This window comes from Baudoinia panamericana, assembly GCF_000338955.1.
Source record: "Baudoinia panamericana UAMH 10762 unplaced genomic scaffold BAUCOscaffold_13, whole genome shotgun sequence".
NCBI lineage: Eukaryota > Fungi > Ascomycota > Dothideomycetes > Mycosphaerellales > Teratosphaeriaceae > Baudoinia > Baudoinia panamericana.
In genome coordinates this window covers 303,857-321,945 of record NW_006911269.1, presented here as the reverse complement: position 1 = coordinate 321,945, position 18,089 = coordinate 303,857, and the positions used below count along the sequence as shown (strand labels likewise).

At 55.1% G+C, this 18,089-nt stretch overlaps 8 protein-coding genes and 1 non-coding gene across 9 annotated transcripts; 6 read left to right on the top strand and 3 right to left on the bottom strand.

The window, feature by feature from the left end:
- Window positions 1-188: 188 nt before the first annotated feature.
- Window positions 189-2,480, top strand: BAUCODRAFT_78724 (uncharacterized protein; the record flags this gene model as incomplete). Its single annotated transcript, XM_007682356.1, has 1 exon — window positions 189-2,480. The coding sequence occupies one exon, from the start codon at window positions 189-191 to the stop codon at window positions 2,478-2,480; it is 2,292 nt and encodes a 763-aa protein (XP_007680546.1).
- A 233-nt stretch (window positions 2,481-2,713) lies between these two features.
- BAUCODRAFT_38204 (uncharacterized protein) lies at window positions 2,714-3,324 on the top strand (the record flags this gene model as incomplete). Its single annotated transcript, XM_007682161.1, has 2 exons — window positions 2,714-2,942; window positions 2,995-3,324. Coding segments are annotated over exons 1-2 (374 nt in total), but the record flags the coding sequence as incomplete, so codon positions are not given.
- Window positions 3,325-5,142: 1,818 nt separating this feature from the next.
- BAUCODRAFT_151604 (uncharacterized protein) lies at window positions 5,143-5,726 on the bottom strand (the record flags this gene model as incomplete). Its single annotated transcript, XM_007682448.1, has 3 exons — window positions 5,143-5,216; window positions 5,282-5,573; window positions 5,628-5,726. 3 exons carry the CDS (start codon window positions 5,724-5,726, stop codon window positions 5,143-5,145), a joined length of 465 nt encoding a protein of 154 aa, XP_007680638.1.
- Window positions 5,727-6,577: 851 nt separating this feature from the next.
- On the top strand, window positions 6,578-7,968 carry BAUCODRAFT_38201 (uncharacterized protein). Its single transcript, XM_007682160.1, has 3 exons — window positions 6,578-7,214; window positions 7,268-7,551; window positions 7,621-7,968. Exons 1-3 carry the CDS (start codon window positions 6,683-6,685, stop codon window positions 7,954-7,956), a joined length of 1,152 nt encoding a protein of 383 aa, XP_007680350.1. The 5' UTR covers window positions 6,578-6,682; the 3' UTR covers window positions 7,957-7,968.
- Window positions 7,969-8,171: 203 nt separating this feature from the next.
- BAUCODRAFT_38198 (uncharacterized protein) lies at window positions 8,172-9,357 on the top strand. Its single transcript, XM_007682159.1, has 2 exons — window positions 8,172-8,611; window positions 8,667-9,357. Exons 1-2 carry the CDS (start codon window positions 8,372-8,374, stop codon window positions 9,198-9,200), a joined length of 774 nt encoding a protein of 257 aa, XP_007680349.1. The 5' UTR covers window positions 8,172-8,371; the 3' UTR covers window positions 9,201-9,357.
- Window positions 9,358-9,469: 112 nt separating this feature from the next.
- Window positions 9,470-9,587, top strand: BAUCODRAFT_t37. The gene has a single exon. It is a non-coding gene; the product is annotated as a tRNA-Met (tRNA).
- A 662-nt stretch (window positions 9,588-10,249) lies between these two features.
- On the bottom strand, window positions 10,250-12,758 carry BAUCODRAFT_278329 (uncharacterized protein). The gene is made up of 3 exons (XM_007682447.1): window positions 10,785-12,758; window positions 10,684-10,730; window positions 10,250-10,627 (listed from the first exon to the last, which is right to left on the bottom strand). Exons 1-3 carry the CDS (start codon window positions 12,496-12,498, stop codon window positions 10,577-10,579), a joined length of 1,812 nt encoding a protein of 603 aa, XP_007680637.1. The 5' UTR covers window positions 12,499-12,758; the 3' UTR covers window positions 10,250-10,576.
- Window positions 12,759-14,816: 2,058 nt separating this feature from the next.
- Window positions 14,817-15,008, bottom strand: BAUCODRAFT_126171 (uncharacterized protein; the record flags this gene model as incomplete). The annotated part of the gene is made up of 1 exon (XM_007682446.1): window positions 14,817-15,008. The coding sequence occupies one exon, from the start codon at window positions 15,006-15,008 to the stop codon at window positions 14,817-14,819; it is 192 nt and encodes a 63-aa protein (XP_007680636.1).
- Window positions 15,009-16,130: 1,122 nt separating this feature from the next.
- BAUCODRAFT_280099 (uncharacterized protein) lies at window positions 16,131-16,880 on the top strand. The gene is made up of 2 exons (XM_007682445.1): window positions 16,131-16,765; window positions 16,838-16,880. The coding sequence occupies exon 1, from the start codon at window positions 16,354-16,356 to the stop codon at window positions 16,762-16,764; it is 411 nt and encodes a 136-aa protein (XP_007680635.1). The 5' UTR covers window positions 16,131-16,353; the 3' UTR covers window position 16,765; window positions 16,838-16,880.
- Window positions 16,881-18,089: the final 1,209 nt, after the last annotated feature.

Genomic DNA, 18,089 nt, shown 5'->3' with positions numbered 1-18,089 from the left:
GCAACGGCCACTGGGCACGCGACGATAGCTGGAGCACGGGCCTTCTATGACGATCAAACTCCGGTCCGGCAAGCTCCGAATACCGCTAACTGCCCGATCGGGAAGGCTTGCAGGTTCAGGAACGGATTTTCTGAGAGCCTCACGCAGTCACGAGACACTCAGCAGATGCGGTCCAGGTCATGGACACAATGACTGCTAAACGTCACTTGGACCAGGGTGATGAGCCTGACACCAAGCGAGTTAAGACAGAGACGCTTAAGGATGTCCAACCTCCGCTTGGCTCGACTGAACCAGATGCCGAGCGTGCAGTAGGTATCAATGTCTTTGTTTCGCCAGACTCGTTGCGCTTCGGCTGCGTGTTGAAGCTGCGTTACACCGATTTCCTTGTCAACGAGATCCTTCCAGACGGGCAAGTTCTTCATCTGACAAACCTGTCGCCTCCGAAGCAGCACGGGCGGCGTGAAAAGGTGGCTGAACGGGGCGAGAGCGCCTCTTGTTCGACGCAACCACCAGCTGTAGACCCTTCAGTTTCAGGTCTAGTGCCAGTGCCTGCCCGGAGCGAGAACGACGAAGGGAGTGACCTGCCAGATTTGTCTGCCGAGCAGAAAGCCGAGCTGCATGGTATTTTTGGTCCAGATGTCACGAATAAGATCCTTCGCCTCTACGCTTCAGTTCTCCAACATCCCAACAGGAAGCCTCGAGACCATACGAGCGTCCGTTCCGAGCTCATCTCCGAGAAGGCCAAGCGCACAGCAGCTCATGGGGCGGTCCGACAAATCTTCGCCTCGAAACTGCAGACAGAAACCTTGCAAGATGAACCTGGCGTCATCTCAATACGCGCTGCTCCGATTCGGGGTCCTTCTGGAGCCCGTGGACAGCAGACCGACACAGTTAACGGATCCATCACCAAGGGTAAACTCGGCTGGGAAGAACTTGGTGGCGAGTACCTTCACTTCACTCTATACAAGGAGAACAAAGACACGATGGAGGCACTGTCTTTCATCGCCGCGCAGCTGAAAATTCCAGCAAAGAACTTTGAATTTGCGGGCACGAAAGATAGGCGTGCCGTTACCGTGCAACGGGTTGCTGTTTACAGGATCAAGGCTGAGAGGCTTGCAGGTCTCAATGCAATGGCGAGAGGCTGGCGCGTCGGTGATTTCACATATGAAAAACAGGGGCTGGAATTGGGTCAGCTAGCGGGTAACGAGTTTGTCCTTACGCTGAAAGATTGCCACTTGGAGAACGAACACGGACTTGATACTGCAGCAAGGTCTGAGCAAGTGAAAAGCATTGTGTCAGATGCGGCTGAGGCCTTCAAGACGAAAGGTTTCTTGAACTATTACGGTCTGCAACGTTTTGGCACATTCAGCACCGGCACACATACTGTTGGCATGAAGATGCTTCAGGGCGATCTGGAAGGTGCCATTGACAGCATACTTTCTTATCCGCCGTCGTTGCTACCTGAGAACACCGCGAATGATAACGATGGTAAGGCACTCAAAATTCCGCGGGACGATATCGACCGAGCAGACACCATTCGCAAGTGGCGAGAAGGTACGATCAATGTTCAAGACATTCGCAATGGCATGCCAAAGCGCTTCCAAGCAGAAGCGGCGATCATGCAATACTTGTCTAAGAAGGACAAGAAATCTGGTTTACCCATCCAAGACAACGACTGGCAAGGCGCACTGATGCAAATTCAACGTAACCTTAGGCTGATGTACGTCCACGCTTACCAGTCACTCGTGTGGAACACGGTTGCTGGCAAAAGGTGGGAAGTCTACGGCAACAAAGTGGTCGAAGGCGACCTCGTGGTGATCGGCGAGAAGGACGGTGAAGACCGAAACGGTGTCTCCGAGGAGGTTGATGAGGAGGGTGAGCCCATCGTCCGTCCTACGGGTGAAGACAGCGGCTCGAAGGAATCGGACTTCACCCGTGCCAGGCCGCTAAACAAAGCGGACGTGGAAAGCGGCAGATATGATATCTTTGATGTTGTCCTTCCTTTACCAGGCTTTGACGTTGAGTATCCAGCCAACGAGAGCGGTAAGTTCTACGAGGACTTCATGGGAAGCGAAGAGGGCGGAAAGCTGGACCCGCACAAGATGCGCCGCGCATGGAAGGATGTCAGTCTTAGCGGTGGATACCGGAAAATGATGGCTCGGCCGCTGAAAGGAGTGGTGGAATGGGAGGTGAAGGAGTACGTGCAGGACGAAGACCAACTGGTTTCCACGGACCTTGGGCGGCTGCAGGCACAGACGAGCGTCAATGGCGCGGGCGCCTTGACCAGCATCAATGGCTCTGCAGCGCCAGACATGAGCGACCAACCGGACGGGCACTCGGTGGAGATGAACATCTCGAAGAAGCTTGCGGTGATTATGAAGTTTCAGCTTGGCAGCAGTCAGTACGCCACCGTGGCATTGCGAGAACTGACGATGGGTGGCGCTGCGGCATACAAGCCGGAGTTCAATACGAAGAGATAGCTTATGTTGAGTGGCCGAATTTGATGTCCTGCTTAACCAGCCTGTTCCGACTGGCGGAGGGCGCGACTGTATGGTATGGAAGTTGATCAGAATCCGATGTCGACTTGCTTCTGTCCGTTCTCCTTCCCACGCAGCGTCGTTCTCCCGGCGCCCTTTGCCAGGATGCTTCGTGCGTCAATGCTTACATGTTTGGGCTGAGGCTGTGTCTAATGTAGAGCGCATGGGTAGATGTACCTGCATTTGCCGTGACATAACCAAGACGTCACCCGGGATCTGCACCTGGGACAATGCTAGTGTGCTCAGACGACAGTTTCGACAGCTTAAGGCAGCTCCTCATATAAACTGAGCAACTTTTGGAATAGTCAAGATTAGAGAAAACTATTGCCGCAATGTCAAGTAACATGATCCGCAGTATGGCCGCCCGTCGGGCAATCTTCAGGACCGCACCTCGCAACACCACAGGTGAGCCATGAAGAACCCTTCAATACTCGTACGCTCCTGACAACACCCTTAGCCTTCCTACCTCGCTTCTACGCATCAAGCACCCGCGGCGAAGCAGGCGCCACAACTAACGTCCGCGACTCACCCTCCGCCAGCCAAGAATCATCTAGCGTCAATTCCAGCAGAGGCGCGGAACGACATGGTACTTCGACCGGCGGTTCACCCGACAGCGCCAGCGTGCAAACACCCGTATCCCATCCAAGCGAGGCCAATGCCGCGACATCAGAGGAGCCGCAGCCGAGTCAGGACAACGTGAGGAGTGACCCTAGCGAGCCGGACCATGTGAAGAGGCAGAAGGTGGAGGAAGCGGGTCAGACGCCGCTGGATCCGGCGAATAAGTAGCCAGATGGTGGTGGTGAGTGTACGATATGTCATGGCTGCAGGTAAAGCAGAAGCCGAGAAACAAGGCCTCCGTAACCAATGCTCAAATTCCGGTTTCAAATTTCTATATTAGCAGGTAATCCTCCTGTAGCTTCTCTTTCGCCCTCATTACATTTCGCACCTGCTACTGCACGCTCCGACCATCTGTGTCGAGGTCCACTGCGGAACGATGTCTGATTCTGTCCAGTCTCCATGACTTGCGACACAGCTTTCAAGGCCTCTATTGGCTAATCACGCAGTGAACTAGACTCCGCTCACTTCTTCCCAGCTTGGCGGGATGTCGAAAATGGCAGTCTGTCGTGCAAAGCTTTGCATGCCACCTTTCTTCAGGTCATGATTTGGTACTAGCTATTAGTCGCAGTGCAACCACTACTGCGCCATGCTCAAATACTGGTCGACACATGCTTGCCACATACGGAAGCAACGCTGCACGGCACGTTGGCACCTTCACAACAGCACCCAGTCTTCCGAATCCCGGACTCCAAGCTAAGCCTCTCCCAGGACTTGACTGCATCTGCCTACTCTCCGCCCATCAAATGCTGGGATCCGGGACACTGCGCCGCTTAATCAAAGCCGGCGGAGTCTGAAGAGTCACCCTCGCCGGCGTCCGAGTCCGCAATAGTCTCCTCGTCAGAACTTAACCCGGCTTCAGCAATCTCCACTGCCTTCTGCAAGCCCCTCAACGCCTTCCCGAGACGCCCCTACACCTGTAGCGGCGTATCTTTGGTCAGCTTCACCCCCGCAGACGCCTTGTGGAGAACGTCATCCATCAGCTCGTTTTCCAAACTACGCTCAGTCTCCTGCTCCGCAAGCGGTACCTTCGCTGTCGTTGCCTGTTCATCGGCCCGCTTTAATCCCTTTTGGCTGTTCTGGAGCTTGCGGTCCGTTTCGAGGGGACCGGTTTAGTTCGAATTCGTGGTCTTTCGCAACACCCTGATCTTGTCGTAGCAGAACTGGACCTCATGCTCGAGAGCCGCTTGCTCTTACTCGAGCACGCTGACCTTCCATTCAAGGTGATGCCCCTCTTGCTGATGGAGCCCGAAAGAATCGTGCCACTCCACTTGACCGACCGTGAAGTAGTCTGCACCGTGGTTGATGTTCTCAAGAGGAGCATATAAGAGTTCGGACCGATCCATGCTGGCGGTCGTGACACGGTCGGCTAATCTGGGGGTCTGAAAGCAAAAGTACTAGTACCTGGCGTTGGCTTTTAGCTATAGCAACACAGTGTCGAGAGCGGATGTGCGTACCGGATATGTGTGGTTGTCGATTGATCCGAGCAGCAAGCTCGACAACGATGCAGAAGTGGGAAGCAGGCTCTATACCGCTATTGCACTGCTGTGCCTCTGAATGTGGGATGCATTGGAGCTGCCGTCAACAATACGTGTTCCAGTTCTCACCGTTAACAACTTCATTGCGGGCAGTTAAACACTGCGAGCGCCGTCAAACTTCTATCGAGCTTCCACCCTCCTACATACTGGACGTAGACCGCTAAGCAGAACGTGACGTGCCGAACGGTATGCTCTGCCGAGCCTTCAATGCAGGAAGTCGGGTCTCGCCGGTGGAGTGCTTGAAGGCGTCAGTGAGTATGGCGCCTTGAGGCCTCGACTTTGAATGCACGCTTCATTTGACGGCATACGAGCCTTGATTGCAAGAAAGCTGGGACAAGCGAGACGATTCAAATTACATGGCTTCGTATGCTTTGGGTATATTACATGCTCGCTCTGACCGAATGTGGCCAAGAGATCTATCCATCTTACATCGCGCCTGCAAGCCAGCCAGCTCACATCTTCTTTGCCGCCTTGGCGAGATCCGCAAGCGCCTCGCGACGCTTGTACTTGGCGTCCTGGATGACCTCTGCAGTAACATCCCATCAGCATTGGTGTCCGAGACAGTTCATATCGTCATGTTGGAGAGCTTACCTGCGCTTGCATCACTCGAAAAGTGCCCGCTCCACTCAACGAACGTGCAGCCCTCCAACTCGCCACTCGTGATGGGATAGCACCGAACAGTACTTAACACGCTCGTATACGTGAGCTCTGGCTGCGACGTGATGACAGAATACGTGACGTAGTGGTTGATGGTCGAATGCTCCTCTTGCTTTACTTCTAGCACGGTGCCGTCCTTGAACGTCCACTTGACGATGTCCGTTTCCTCGCTGGCACCTTTGACATACTCGCTTTTCGTGACTGCGGACCAGAATTTGCTGAAGTCCTGTATGCATTCGTCAGCACATCCCTGTAGCATGAAGGCGATCATACAAATTACCTGAAGCTTGATGAAGTGCCAGGCATGCGAGAGCGGGGCGTGAATGACGGCCGACTCCACGACAGAGGTCGAGGTTGGGATGGCTGTTGATTGAGACATGGTGGAAGGTCTTCGCTAGGTTGGTGTCTGGTAGAGGCTGTCGAGAATCGAAGCGTACAGCAAGGTTTGTAGCTGTTGTCAGAGAAATAACTGTTCGTCCCCATTGAACATTCCAGACGACAACGTTTGCCAGCAAGAGCCCCGCGGCAGAACGGACGTCACTCCGCGCCGCCACATGGCTCCTTGAGTTGGGCGGTGAAAGGAGACAAACGCCCGCGTTTCAGAGCTGCAACCTGCAAGCACGCTCTCTCTTGTTACTTGCTGCTGCATACGCGGCATGATCGTTCGTGGCCTTGTCTCCGATGGGGCAGCCACGCAGGGTATCGACACAGCGGTCGACAAGACGATGCAAGGCAGGTTTTTCCACTTACATGTTCTCACTCATCATACTCTCTCGTTGTAACACCGTCTCCTACCCTTCCGTATCTTCACCTCTGCAGCAGTGACTAGACACTGGATGGCAGTGTGCACTGAAACTTGATGTTCACTGCGCAAACACCTCATGGTACATTCAGGCGACGACGCTACTCGTAGTACGGCGTGCACGACCCGCCTGTTGATGCTTTCGAAGAAGACGGCTTCCGCATCCATCGCGCTGTCGCTGAAGTCTTGAGAGACAAACGCAACGCTCGCAACTACGTCGCTGCCCGCCGAAGAGCCGAGGCGCTTGAAAGGCGTGTTGCTAGGGAGCAATACCTGCGATTGCAGGCAGAGAGATTGAGAGCCAAGGTGAAGGTGCACCAATACCGCCACCGCCAGCGAAGTCGCGAAGTCAGAGACCTTGTGCGAGAGTATTTCGACGAGGAGCGCTGTACTGGCTGAGTGGCGGTCTAGCTACAGTGTTGCGAAGAGTGAGCGGCATCGCTATCTCAATGCGATAGCACGGACTGACGCTGTCGTGGTAGAGACGAGTCTCCACTGACGTGGTATCGAGTTGGGACTCGTTTGACGGGGACATGCGCGGATCTCGGTTTGCGCTTCTGGCTGGTGCCTACACCACGCTCACGTGTGTCCACGCCGAGCATCACATGCAGAAATACAAGGTCGAGAAGCGGCAAGACGGCGACACCTCCATCCCCTTGATCATCTCAAGCTCCTGTCCGGACATCATCTACCCAGCGGTCCTAACGCAAGGTGGCACAGGTCCGACAAACACGGGATGGGCGGCGCAGCCCAACTCCAATCAGACCCTCTATGTCTCGGAAGATTGGCAAGGAAGGGTGTGGGCTCGCACGAACTGCTCGAACATTGGGTCCGGATCCTCATCCTCGTCCTCAACGTCATCGGGTTCGACCGGCTGCTCGACCGGCGACTGCGGTGGGTTGGTGGCGTGCAAGGGACCAGGAACGCCGCCAGCGACGTTAGCTGAGTTCACGCTGTCCGGCAGTCACCAGCAGACCTTCTATGACATCTCGCTCGTGGACGGCTACAACTTGCCTATGGCCATCCAGATACTTCCCAACGATGTGCAGACGCTGGAGCAGCTAGGTACGCAACGACGCACTCTGACTCTGCATGTGTTGGTATGTTGACAGTTGTAGACCAGAGCACGACGAACCCGAGCTGCGTCGCATCTCCGAACAACCTTGCCGCGCAGAACTTCAATCCCTACGCCAATAATCAACAGTTCCTAGGCACTTCATCCTCCTCACCCTTGCCATTCGATACCAAGAACACGGCGAACTCTGTAACTAACTGGTGTCCCTGGGATCTCCAAATCAAGCCACCCTCAACACCTAGCAACGGCGTCTATCCCTACCCGGACACGAACATTGCACGGCCTGCATTCAACCCATGCATCAGCGCCTGCTCCAAGTACAACCAGGTAAGCAATGTGCAGCTCTCGGCTTGAACATGTGAGACATATCTGACCCACCTACCTTTCAATCTTCAGGATAACTACTGCTGCCTGGGAGCGTACAACTCCGTGAACAAGTGTCAGCCAGGCTACTATTCGAAAGCGGCAAAGGGCGTCTGTCCAGATGCATATTCATACGCTTTTGACGATCAAACGAGTACTTTCATAGTGCCGGCCGGCGGTGGCTTTCAGGTTGTATTCTGTCCCGGCGGCAGAAGCACGAATATTATTGCGAGTAAAGGCTCCACTGCGATCGAGCATGGTTCGTCGAACGGCTCACATTGGGCGCTGGGAAGCGCTGGGAGGCCTTTGATCGATGGAACTCTCGTGCGCATCGCTGTGCTTGCGCTTGCCGGGGCGGTGTTTCTGTAGCCTAGATACTAGCCTATGAATTGAAAGCCGCCTGCTGAGTCGGTATTGCCATCGCAGTCGCGTGGGTACACTGCACCTTGCGCGTAGACTGCTCGCGACTGTTACCCATGGTCTCTGGAGCGTCTTACACCGACGGTCGATGGCGACACTGTCATCACTAGACCACAGCGTATCTCGAGGCAAATGGTTGCTGCGGGCCTCGGCCCATTGTCAGCACTGCTCGCAACCCGAACCATCATGTCGATCAACCTTTGACGATCGTGAAGCCAAACGGACCTTCCCCGCCGAGTTTCCTGACATCTCTGGCAGTCCGGTGCGATAATGTAACACGAGCTTCTCCGTACCCATACGCTGTTCAAGGCAGGTGTTCGTGCCGTCGTTCTCCCACTGTCCTCTCACTGCTACTGATTTCACTATGGCGGATCAGAATGCTCGACAAAGAAAGAGCAAGGCTAGCGATAGCAATGGAGGCGTTGGCAAGATGAGCAATGAAGCGAAATACGTCAAGGAGCAATTCAGTGTGCTGGACGCGCTGCGCATCATCGGTGGTCTGGTCGTTCTAAACTGCTTGCTTAGCTACTTCATCACCGGCGACAGCGTGCTATGGGGCTGGCGGCCATGGTTCACAAGACCGACTGTGGTAATGCGTTACTTTGTGAGATGACTTCTTTCCCATATGTTGCGTACTTCTCGCTAACAGACAGCGGTAGCAAGGACCGGTCTACCTGACCGACACCGAGCTCAAAGTCTACGATGGCAGAGACCCGAAGAAGCCCATCTACCTGGCCCTAAACGGCACCATCTACGACGTGACCGCGGGCCGCCGTCTCTACGGACCGGGCGGCAGCTACAACGTTTTCGCCGGCATAGATGCCACCCGCGGGTTCATCACCGGCTGCTTCGTCGAAGACAGAACGCCTGACCTGCGCGGAGCGGAATGGACATACGTGCCCGCGGATGTTCCTGGCTTTGAGGTGGAGGGCGTGACAGCCGCGCAGAAGAGCTACCGTGAGCTCGAGCTGCGGAAGGCGAGGCGACAAGTGCAGATGACGATTGAGGGGTGGGGAAAGATGTTCCAGGGTGGAGGCGGGAAGGACTACTTCGAGGTTGGGAAGGTGAAGAGGGAGGAGGGGTGGTTGGAGAAGCTGCCGAGACGAAAGTTGTGCGAGCAGGCGCAGAAGCAGAGACCGAAGCCTAAGAGTGCGGCGAACGACCCAGGTGCTGCGTACAGAGCGAGAGGCTGATATTCGGTACATAATCAAGCTTGTACGATCCGGGAGGTTTGCTCGATTGGATTGCCTTCATCATGTCTCTCGTCACCTTTCAGGTGGCATGTAGTGCCTCATGTTTGCACTCAAGGCAAGGCAGTCGCTATTTCCTATTGTAACCGTTGCGTTGCCGTCACCGACTCCACGCGCAGATTTCCCTTCCAATATCACTCGGCAATTGCTCGCCTTGCTGTTTGATGTTATATATTGTCACAATTGGTGGCGTGCTACAATATTCGCCTATGGCCCGGATAGTTTAACGGTTAGAACATGGGTCTCATACTTCGGTATGATGGAGCAAAGCTCTTCGACCCCACTGATCAACGTGATCCCAAGATCTGAGTTCGATTCTCAGTCCAGGCAGTGTCCTACACTCGGCGTCTAAGACGTTGATGGCTGAACTCCTTGCGACGTCAAAGACGTTGGCTACTGAAAATCCACTTTTTGGACCCTCTGGAACATTCTCTCCATTGTACGAGATCTATCTTTTGCCTTTTACCGGTTGTTTTTTGCCTTTGACCTCCCAGTTTTTGCCTTTTGCCCAACATGTTTTGTGCAATAGGTTAATTGGACAACACTTTGAGCTTGCAACAGAACGGACATGCTCTTCCCAGTTAAGTAATATATACACAATCCATAAGGAGCTCGAAAGTAGAATAAAAAGAGTCCTAATGCCGGAGTGTAGTGCTTATCCATAATACGGCGGACGCTATACTTCTGGTCGCTACACTCCCAACATTCGTCCATACTATGTAACCGACATACGCACTACTTCAAAGGGCGAGCAACCGATAAGGGCACAACTCCACTAAGAACCCTTCGTTTGGTGTTATGCTGCGCTCTAGTAGCCTATGGCACAAGATGTCGCGCAGATCTCTAAAGGCTGAAGTCTTATACACGGCTTTAAATCGCCAAATGTGTAGAAGGTGGGAAGGCTTCGCCGAATGCGCTACTCTTGCCACTAACTCAAGAGTCAAATTGGATTAGTGGAATGGTCTGCGTGCAAAGCTCACTACAGATATTCTTCGCATATTTTCTTCTCGCTGCCTTGTGGATAACTGCGGAGCGAGCAAGAGTACGGTAGGAGCAGAGAGCTTCAAGGCTCGTATTGTAAAGGAGTGTATTATTGATATTTTTTGTTGTACATTATTAAGGAAAGCCTCATCCCAATCGTCGAGTGTAATGATCGTGAGTTAGAATTATTGCGTCGTTCGCATCCACTGTCCCAATATAATCCCAACCCGTCAAGTACAATAATTGTCGGAAATAGGAAATTCCGTTCGCTTCTACTGTCCTGACCATGATGTCTCTACGGGCTGTAAAATTCCCATCGCCGTTCAATGCTTCCAAACTTAGATTGAGGCCGAAACTGCGATACACGGGAGGTTGATGCCAAGAATGCTCTGCAAAGGAAGTTAGACAAGGTGTAAGATGAACATCGTCGAGTGAAGATACTTACGCTGGCGCAGCACTGAGGGACGGTGCCAGAGGCACAAGTCGTCATCGCTAGACAAGATAGTTAGCGATTAAATCTCAAGGTATCAAGGTATTGAGCCTTACAGTTTAACGTGACACAAGCAGAAAGGAGAGAGCCACTGGCAGGGCAGCACGACATTTGGTAGTTGGCAGGGCATGTCATGCCAGCAGTCGAGGGTGGGCAGACGCCTGCAGTGGCGGCAGGGGCAGTCGCCGCTGGGAGTGTAACACCAAGACTTGCTGTCAATGTAGTCGTAGGAAGAGCGACGGTGACTGGGAGAGTGGTCGGGAGAGGTGTGGTTGCGAGCGTGGCCGGAATGTTGGTAGCAACGGTGGTGGACGGAAGAGCGATCGTGATTGGAAGAGCAGTCGTCGGGCTCACACCGACACCAGCACCAACACTGACACTTGGGGTCGAGCCGACACCGACACCTGCACCAACACTAACACTTGGAATCGTCACGGCAAGGTTCGTGGTTGCAGTCGTCGATGGCAGAGCAACGGTGACCGGAAGAGTGGTTGGGATTGGCGTCGTAGCACCCGTGACAGCAAGATTGGTCGTAACGGTTGTGCTCGGGAGCGAAACTGTAACTGGGACGGCAGTGGTTGGGTTGACGCTAACACCGAGGCTAACTCCCGAAGTTGGGTTAACTCCAGCACCAACACCAACCCCAGGAAGGCTAGCACTGACGGAAACGGCTGGAAGGGTGACGCCAATGTTGGCAGTTGCAGTTGTCGATGGCAGAGCGACAGTGACCGGGAGAGTGGTCGGGATAGGGGTAGTTGCCAGTGTCACTGGTACGCTAGTTGCGACAGTCGTTGACGGAAGCGCGACGGTGACTGGAAGAGCCGATGTACTTCCTCCTCCAAGGCCTAGACCAACGCTCACTCCTGAAGTTGGGTTAACGCCAGCGCCGATGGAGACGGCCGGAAGAGTGAGACCGACGTTGGTAGTAGCTGTAGTAGACGGGAGTGCAACTGTGACGGGCAATGTTGTTGGGATAGGGGTGGTGGCCAATGTCACCGGAAGGCTAGTAGCGACAGTGGTCGAAGGAAGCGAGACGGTGACCGGAACAGCTGAGGTGCTTCCTCCCCCAAGGCCTAGACCAACACTGACTCCTGAGGTTGGGTTGATACCAGCGCCGATGGAGACGGCCGGAAGAGTGAGACCGACGTTGGTAGTAGCTGTAGTAGACGGGAGTGCAACTGTGACGGGCAATGTTGTTGGGATAGGGGTGGTGGCTAAGGTTACCGGAAGGCTAGTAGCGACAGTTGTCGAGGGAAGAGAGACGGTGACCGGAACAGCGGACGTACTTCCTCCTCCAAGGCCTAGACCAACGCTGACACCTGAAGGGTTGACGCCAGCCCCGACGCTCACTCCAGGAAGGCTAGCAGTGATGGCTGCGATGGAGGTTGGGATAGAAGCACCCACGCTGGTGGTCAAAGTGGTGCTAGGGAGAGCAACGGTGATCGGAAGGCTGGTACTCGCGCCCAGAGAAACGCCACCAGTAACAACCACGCCGGCGGAGTTTGTAGTCGTCGTTGGGAGAGTCACTGGAAGACTGGTCCTCACGGTGGTGCTCGGAAGAGCCAGAGTGACGGGAACGGATCCCACACCACCTCCGGAGGTCGCGAGGCATACCGAAGGAGACAGAGTCACAGTGGCTGTGACGGTAGCTGTTGCTCCACCACCCAAGTTGATGCTAAGGAGCTGAGGGTCAGGGGCGGGAAGAGCAAAGGTGCTGCCTGCCAACGCCAGCGCGTTGAGGATGTTGATGCGCTGCATCTTGAAAGTCATTGCGGATTGATCCGGGGATGAGCGGGATTTCGATGAGGAGAATTAGGAGCGACTGAATGTCGAACGACTTGAGCAATGGAAAGCTGAGCGATGGTGGATGAAGAATCGATTTCATGGTAGTCCAGGAAGCTCATCTTTATATCACTGGACGGCCCTTCAACATTGGCACTGGCGTCATGTCGTCGATACAACCTCGATGCGGACGCCCGATTCCGAAGACCTGGTCGTGACACCACAGCCGTAGCACTCTTCCCCCAATCTAAGACCGTCATGGAGCCTGTCTAGTCACAGAGACGATGACATCTTTGAAGCGATTGTCGTTCGTGCCGTGGCGTCGAGGTATCATGTCTTAGACTCGACCGCGACGTGAAGGGTTCGAGAGTGACCGAGACGCGGCGTGGCACTGTTTTCTCCCGGTTCAACAGTTCACGCAATGCGGCGTTGAGCTACGCGAAGCTGAGGGTTTTGCGCAAATCACGAATAGACAATGGTCATTCCTTGGTTGTCGTCCAATATTGGTCTCACCATCTCCACCTCTTGTGGGGTGCGTCTCGCTCGAGCGATGCTAATGAAGGGACCAGGAACAAGACGTAGACTCGGCTTGAGCAAGCTGAACTTTGTCTGCTTTTCTGTGCTCGCGCCGTAAATGGTGGAGTCTTGAGATCTTGCCTCGCCAAACTTCCAGTATTGGTCTCACCATCTCCACCTCTTGTGGAGTGCGTCATGCTCGAGCAATGCTGTTGAAGGGACCTGGAACGAGACGTAGACGTGGCTTGAGCAAGCTGAACTTTGTCTGCTGTTCTGTGCATGCGCCATAACCGGTGAAGTCTCAATATCCAGCCTCGCAAGATTTCAGTTCGAGGTTGCTACAGTACGCTGAGAGTCGCCTTGTGAGATGGCAGTGAGGGCAGAGGTTGGGTGCCAAGAACGGATCGGATCTGAGTAGGACGGGACGGGATGGCGTATCTGCGCCATCGCGTACCTGGCATGACATGGCAGTCTAGGAAGATACCTTGACGATCAATCGATAGCGCAATCTTCTTGATAGGATGCTTAGGGCTACGAGTGGCACTTCACTGGTCATCCGGTATCCGAAACCATTGAAAGCTCTCCGCAAAAGACGAGATGGGTGCATCGCTAAACTCGAGATGTGGTTGGTCAGATCATCGTGGATAGCGGCACAATATTTTCAACGGCCGACCCGGGGGGGGTCCCCTAAACCATCGAAGGGATTCAATCGCTGTGACATAGTTATGCAACATAATGGCCAGAAGCAAATCAGAATATGGAGGCACAGTATCGTGATCTTCCATATCTGGCGCCAATTTTACAGGCAGTATGTTCCAGGTGGTCTTATAGCGGGTCCCGGGGTTTAGCGGGATCAATCCAAATCGTATCCCGATGCAGGGCGATGGTTCGCAGCACAAGCCTCACCCGTTGTTGTGGATCTTAATCGTGCACGAGCAAGCACTGAGGTGACCTCGCGCGAGCACTGCAGGCTTCCATGCGTCGCGTCATGTACGACAATGACTCGTCAGCAGTTTGACCGGTTGCTTAGTCATGTTGTACTGCTGGGCGATGGTCCGCAGCGCAAGCGACCGTTGCGTCATGCACAATCGTGACTCGCTGCGACGTTCAGTGGTTGGTCGGTATTTGAGAAAGATGTGAAGCTCAATGCGGTAGCGCACCGGAACCCGGCGTCCCGGTCCAGCGATCTGCGGGGACCTCGGGGGCAAACCTACGTCCCAGGTTAAGCGGCTTGCTGGAACATATCTCCGGGGAGTGCACGTGAGTTGGGAAGAGCTCAGAAGCAGTGTGCAGCTACCCGATTCATTCCGCTAAGCGAGGCGTTACCTTGCGGCGTGTAGATCGGCGGGTCTACGCGGTTGGTCGGCGCTGTCACAATCTGTGTGATATGCACGTGAGCTTCGGGGCTTAAACCGACCTGGTCACTTACTCCGCCTTCCCATGTTTCCACCAGTGGCGTGTCGCCAACCTCGGTGTCCGAGAAGGCGTAAGAGGCGACCCTCGGTTATCGACGTGCGTTGAATTGCGGCTTGCCATTCGTCAGATCCCGACTTCATAGTAGACTTGCATAACTTGAGACAGAACCCAGGTTCCGAGCCATACCGGGTATTGAGGCGATGGCTCAGCCGAGCATATGCAAGATGCGATCGTGCTTCCCGCGCTTAGTGATGGGCGGACGCCTGTCCTCGACCCAATACTCTTGATGCCCACAAAATCTGCGCTTCTGACTCCCACATTCAAGCACCGATGTCGCCACTGTCATCTTTCTTTCTGTACATACCTGTTCGCCGTTAGGAAGGCCAAGAGCAAAATCTAGCCATTGTCCACATCATGCCGACAATGCCAGTCCACGGTCTCCACATGAGCAGCGGCGAGGGCGCTACCGTGCGCGCCTTCTTCTGCCGCGCGAGATAGTCAAGATGGTCCTCTTCATCACGTGAGGGAATGTTCCCCGCGGTCTTACTTGTGAGGCGAGTAGCCATCACCGTCATAAGATGCGCTTGATGGACGTTGACAAACGATCAACCACGCATCCGGGTCGGTAGCTTGAAGCGTGCAGCGGAGAGCTTGCAGCTGTACAAATCATGTACGCTGCAGGCGAGTGCACGTGTCCCCATCAATTTTCTGCCCTTTTCGCCCTGAGCTCGCTGTCGGGCTTTATCAAACCGGAATTAGGAGAGGTGGACCTGGATGTGGAATCTGCAGTGCGCCAGCAACAGCACAACAGCAGCGAGATGCTGACTTGTATCATCAGTGGAATCTCAGGATGACAGGGTAGTCATTCCTATTGCGGTCGCTCGCCTTCACAGAACAATACGAGAATTGAGTGGCTGTCGGTGTCACATATCGTTGGGCTGCTTAGAGCTGCCCCAGTTCGCAAGGCTCGTGCTAAGCCTGAAACTACTGGGACAGACGAAGACTTGTGGCATTCTCGAGCTTGCAAGTTCTGTACCATGCACAGATGAAGATCCATCAAACCTCATGTGCCAAAGCCAGCATCTATACACGCCATGGGTGCCTGAACCACGTTTAGTTTCTACTTCTGTCAATCACAGATGATTCTCAGTCCGGGTAGTATCGTTATACACTCGACGTCTCAGACGTTGATATGGAACTTGACTTGCGACGTTGGCGGTGAATAGAATCACTCTTCAGCATCATTTCAGTCAATAGGATTGTGGAGCGGCCGCGTTGTGCATCCCCTCCTTACCAATCTATCATGCTAAGCATGTCGGCGGAGGAGGGTAGATTACCAGCAGAACGTTGTGGGCCGTACAATGTGAGAAGACCTACCGAGTGCTACTACCATGGATATTCCCTGAGTTCAGTGAAAATGCGTGGCATATACCTTGGTTTACGCTTGGATTTTTGCCCGTGGTAGCTATAGCCATTTGAACCACATTCACTGCAACATAGCGAAGACGACAGTGACCGGTCTCGTCGCCACAGTCTGTCACGAACGCGGCCCATCAACGCGCAGCGAGCACACAGAACATCCTACTACCGTTACAAGTCTTCGAGGGCACGACTTGCCACCCTTGAATAGCATAACGTCGGAACGAATCAGAATGCATAGACGTACTGAAGAAGACCTGTCACTTGAATGTTGTCCTTCCGCTCTATATGCAGCATATATTTTCATTAGATTACATTTCTTCGTCATCTTTGTGGCTCATCATGACATGCCATGTGGGTGTCGTGTCGACATAAAGTCTAGAGAGATACGAAAAAAAGTCCCATGCTTGATCCGTCATCGCAAACATCAGTGGTATCGTGCAATGATCCAAAGGGGACGATATTGAACCCCCGGACAAAGCCTTATATGCAATGCTTGAGCCCACAAGAACAAAAAATGCGGAACATAGCTATGCTTGTTTACGCGCGTGTGGCCTAAATTCATGTCAGCAGCTGCATACAAGATGGAATGCAGGGTATATGACTCACCTGAACCTGACCGTCAGAGATTTGGCTCACAGGGCGGGCAGTGGAGGTGGTGCCCGGGGCCTGGATTTGACCGTCGGAGATTTGGCTAACGGGACGAGCGGAGCTTGTGCTCGACGCTGGGCGCGAGGAGCTGCTCACAGGTGTGCTCGAGGCCGGGCGAGAGCTGCTGCTGACTGGCGAAGACGACGCCGGGCGAGAGCTGGAGCTCACGGGCGAAGACGACGCTGGGCGAGAGCTGGAGCTCACGGGCGAAGACGACGCTGGGCGAGAGCTGGAGCTCACCGGCGAGGATGACGCCGGGCGAGAGCTGGAGCTAACTGGCGACGATGACGCTGGGCGCGAGCTAGAGCTCACGGGCGATGACGAGGCCGGGCGAGAAGAGCTGCTGATTGGCGATGAGCTGGCCGGGCGAGAGCTGGAGGTGACTGGAGCGGTGGAGTTTGCCGGGCGCGAGCTAGTAGTGATAGGAGTCGTGGTGTTTGAAAAGCGGGTCGAGCTGAGCGGAGTGCTGCTGCTGGACGGGCGGGTAGTGGTGGACATGGTCGAGACAGTGCAGAGCGAGCATGGCAGAGTAACGTACACAGTCTGGGGAACCGTGACCGTAACCGGAGCCGGGCAGGATGGAGAAACGGTAACGGTGACCGGTGGAACAGTTGGGCAGGTGCTGGTGGTCGTGCTTGGGCGGGAGCTTGTCGGGGTCGACGGGCCAACAGAGGGGGTGGTCGTGGTGGTGGTGCTCGGGCGGGTGCTCGACAGGGTGGTTGACGAGACGGGCGTGGTGCTGCTCGGGCGAGTGCTGGAAGGAGTCGACGAGACCGGCATGGTGCTGCTCGGGCGGGTGCTCGATGGAGTTGTCGACGAGACTGGGGTCGTGCTGCTCGGGCGGGTGCTCGATGGGGTTGTCGACGAGACTGGGGTCGTGCTGCTCGGGCGGGTGCTCGATGGGGTTGTCGACGAGACTGGGGTCGTGCTGCTTGGACGGGTGCTCGACGGGGTTGTCGACGAGACTGGGGTCGTGCTGCTTGGGCGGGTGCTGGAGGGAGTCGATGACACTGGCGTGGTGCTGCTCGGGCGGGTGCTCGACGGAGTTGTTGACGAGACCGGCGTGGTGCTGCTCGGGCGAGTGCTGGAGGACGAAGGAGTGGAGGAGCGAGGAGTGGTGGAGTTGCTGAATGGAGGCGAGCTGGACGCTGGGCGAGAAGACGTGGTGATTGGGCCAGTCGAGATCGGGGTGGTGGATGGGCGAGAGCTGCTGCTGCTGCTTGATGGGCGCGGGCTGGAGCTGACCGGGGTGGAGCTCGATGGGCGCGGGCTGGAGCTGACCGGGGTGGAGCTCGATGGGCGCGGGCTGGAGCTGACCGGGGTGGAGCTCGATGGGCGTGGGCTGGAGCTGACTGGAGTCGAGCTGGAAGGACGCGGGCTGGAGCTGACCGGAGTCGAGCTAGAAGGACGCGGGCTGCTGCTGACCGGAGTCGAGCTGGAAGGGCGCGGGCTGCTGCTCACTGGGGTGGAGCTCGATGGGCGCGGGCTGCTGCTCACTGGGGTGGAGCTCGACGGGCGCGGGCTGCTGCTCACTGGGGTGGAGCTCGATGGGCGTGGGCTGCTGCTCACTGGTGTCG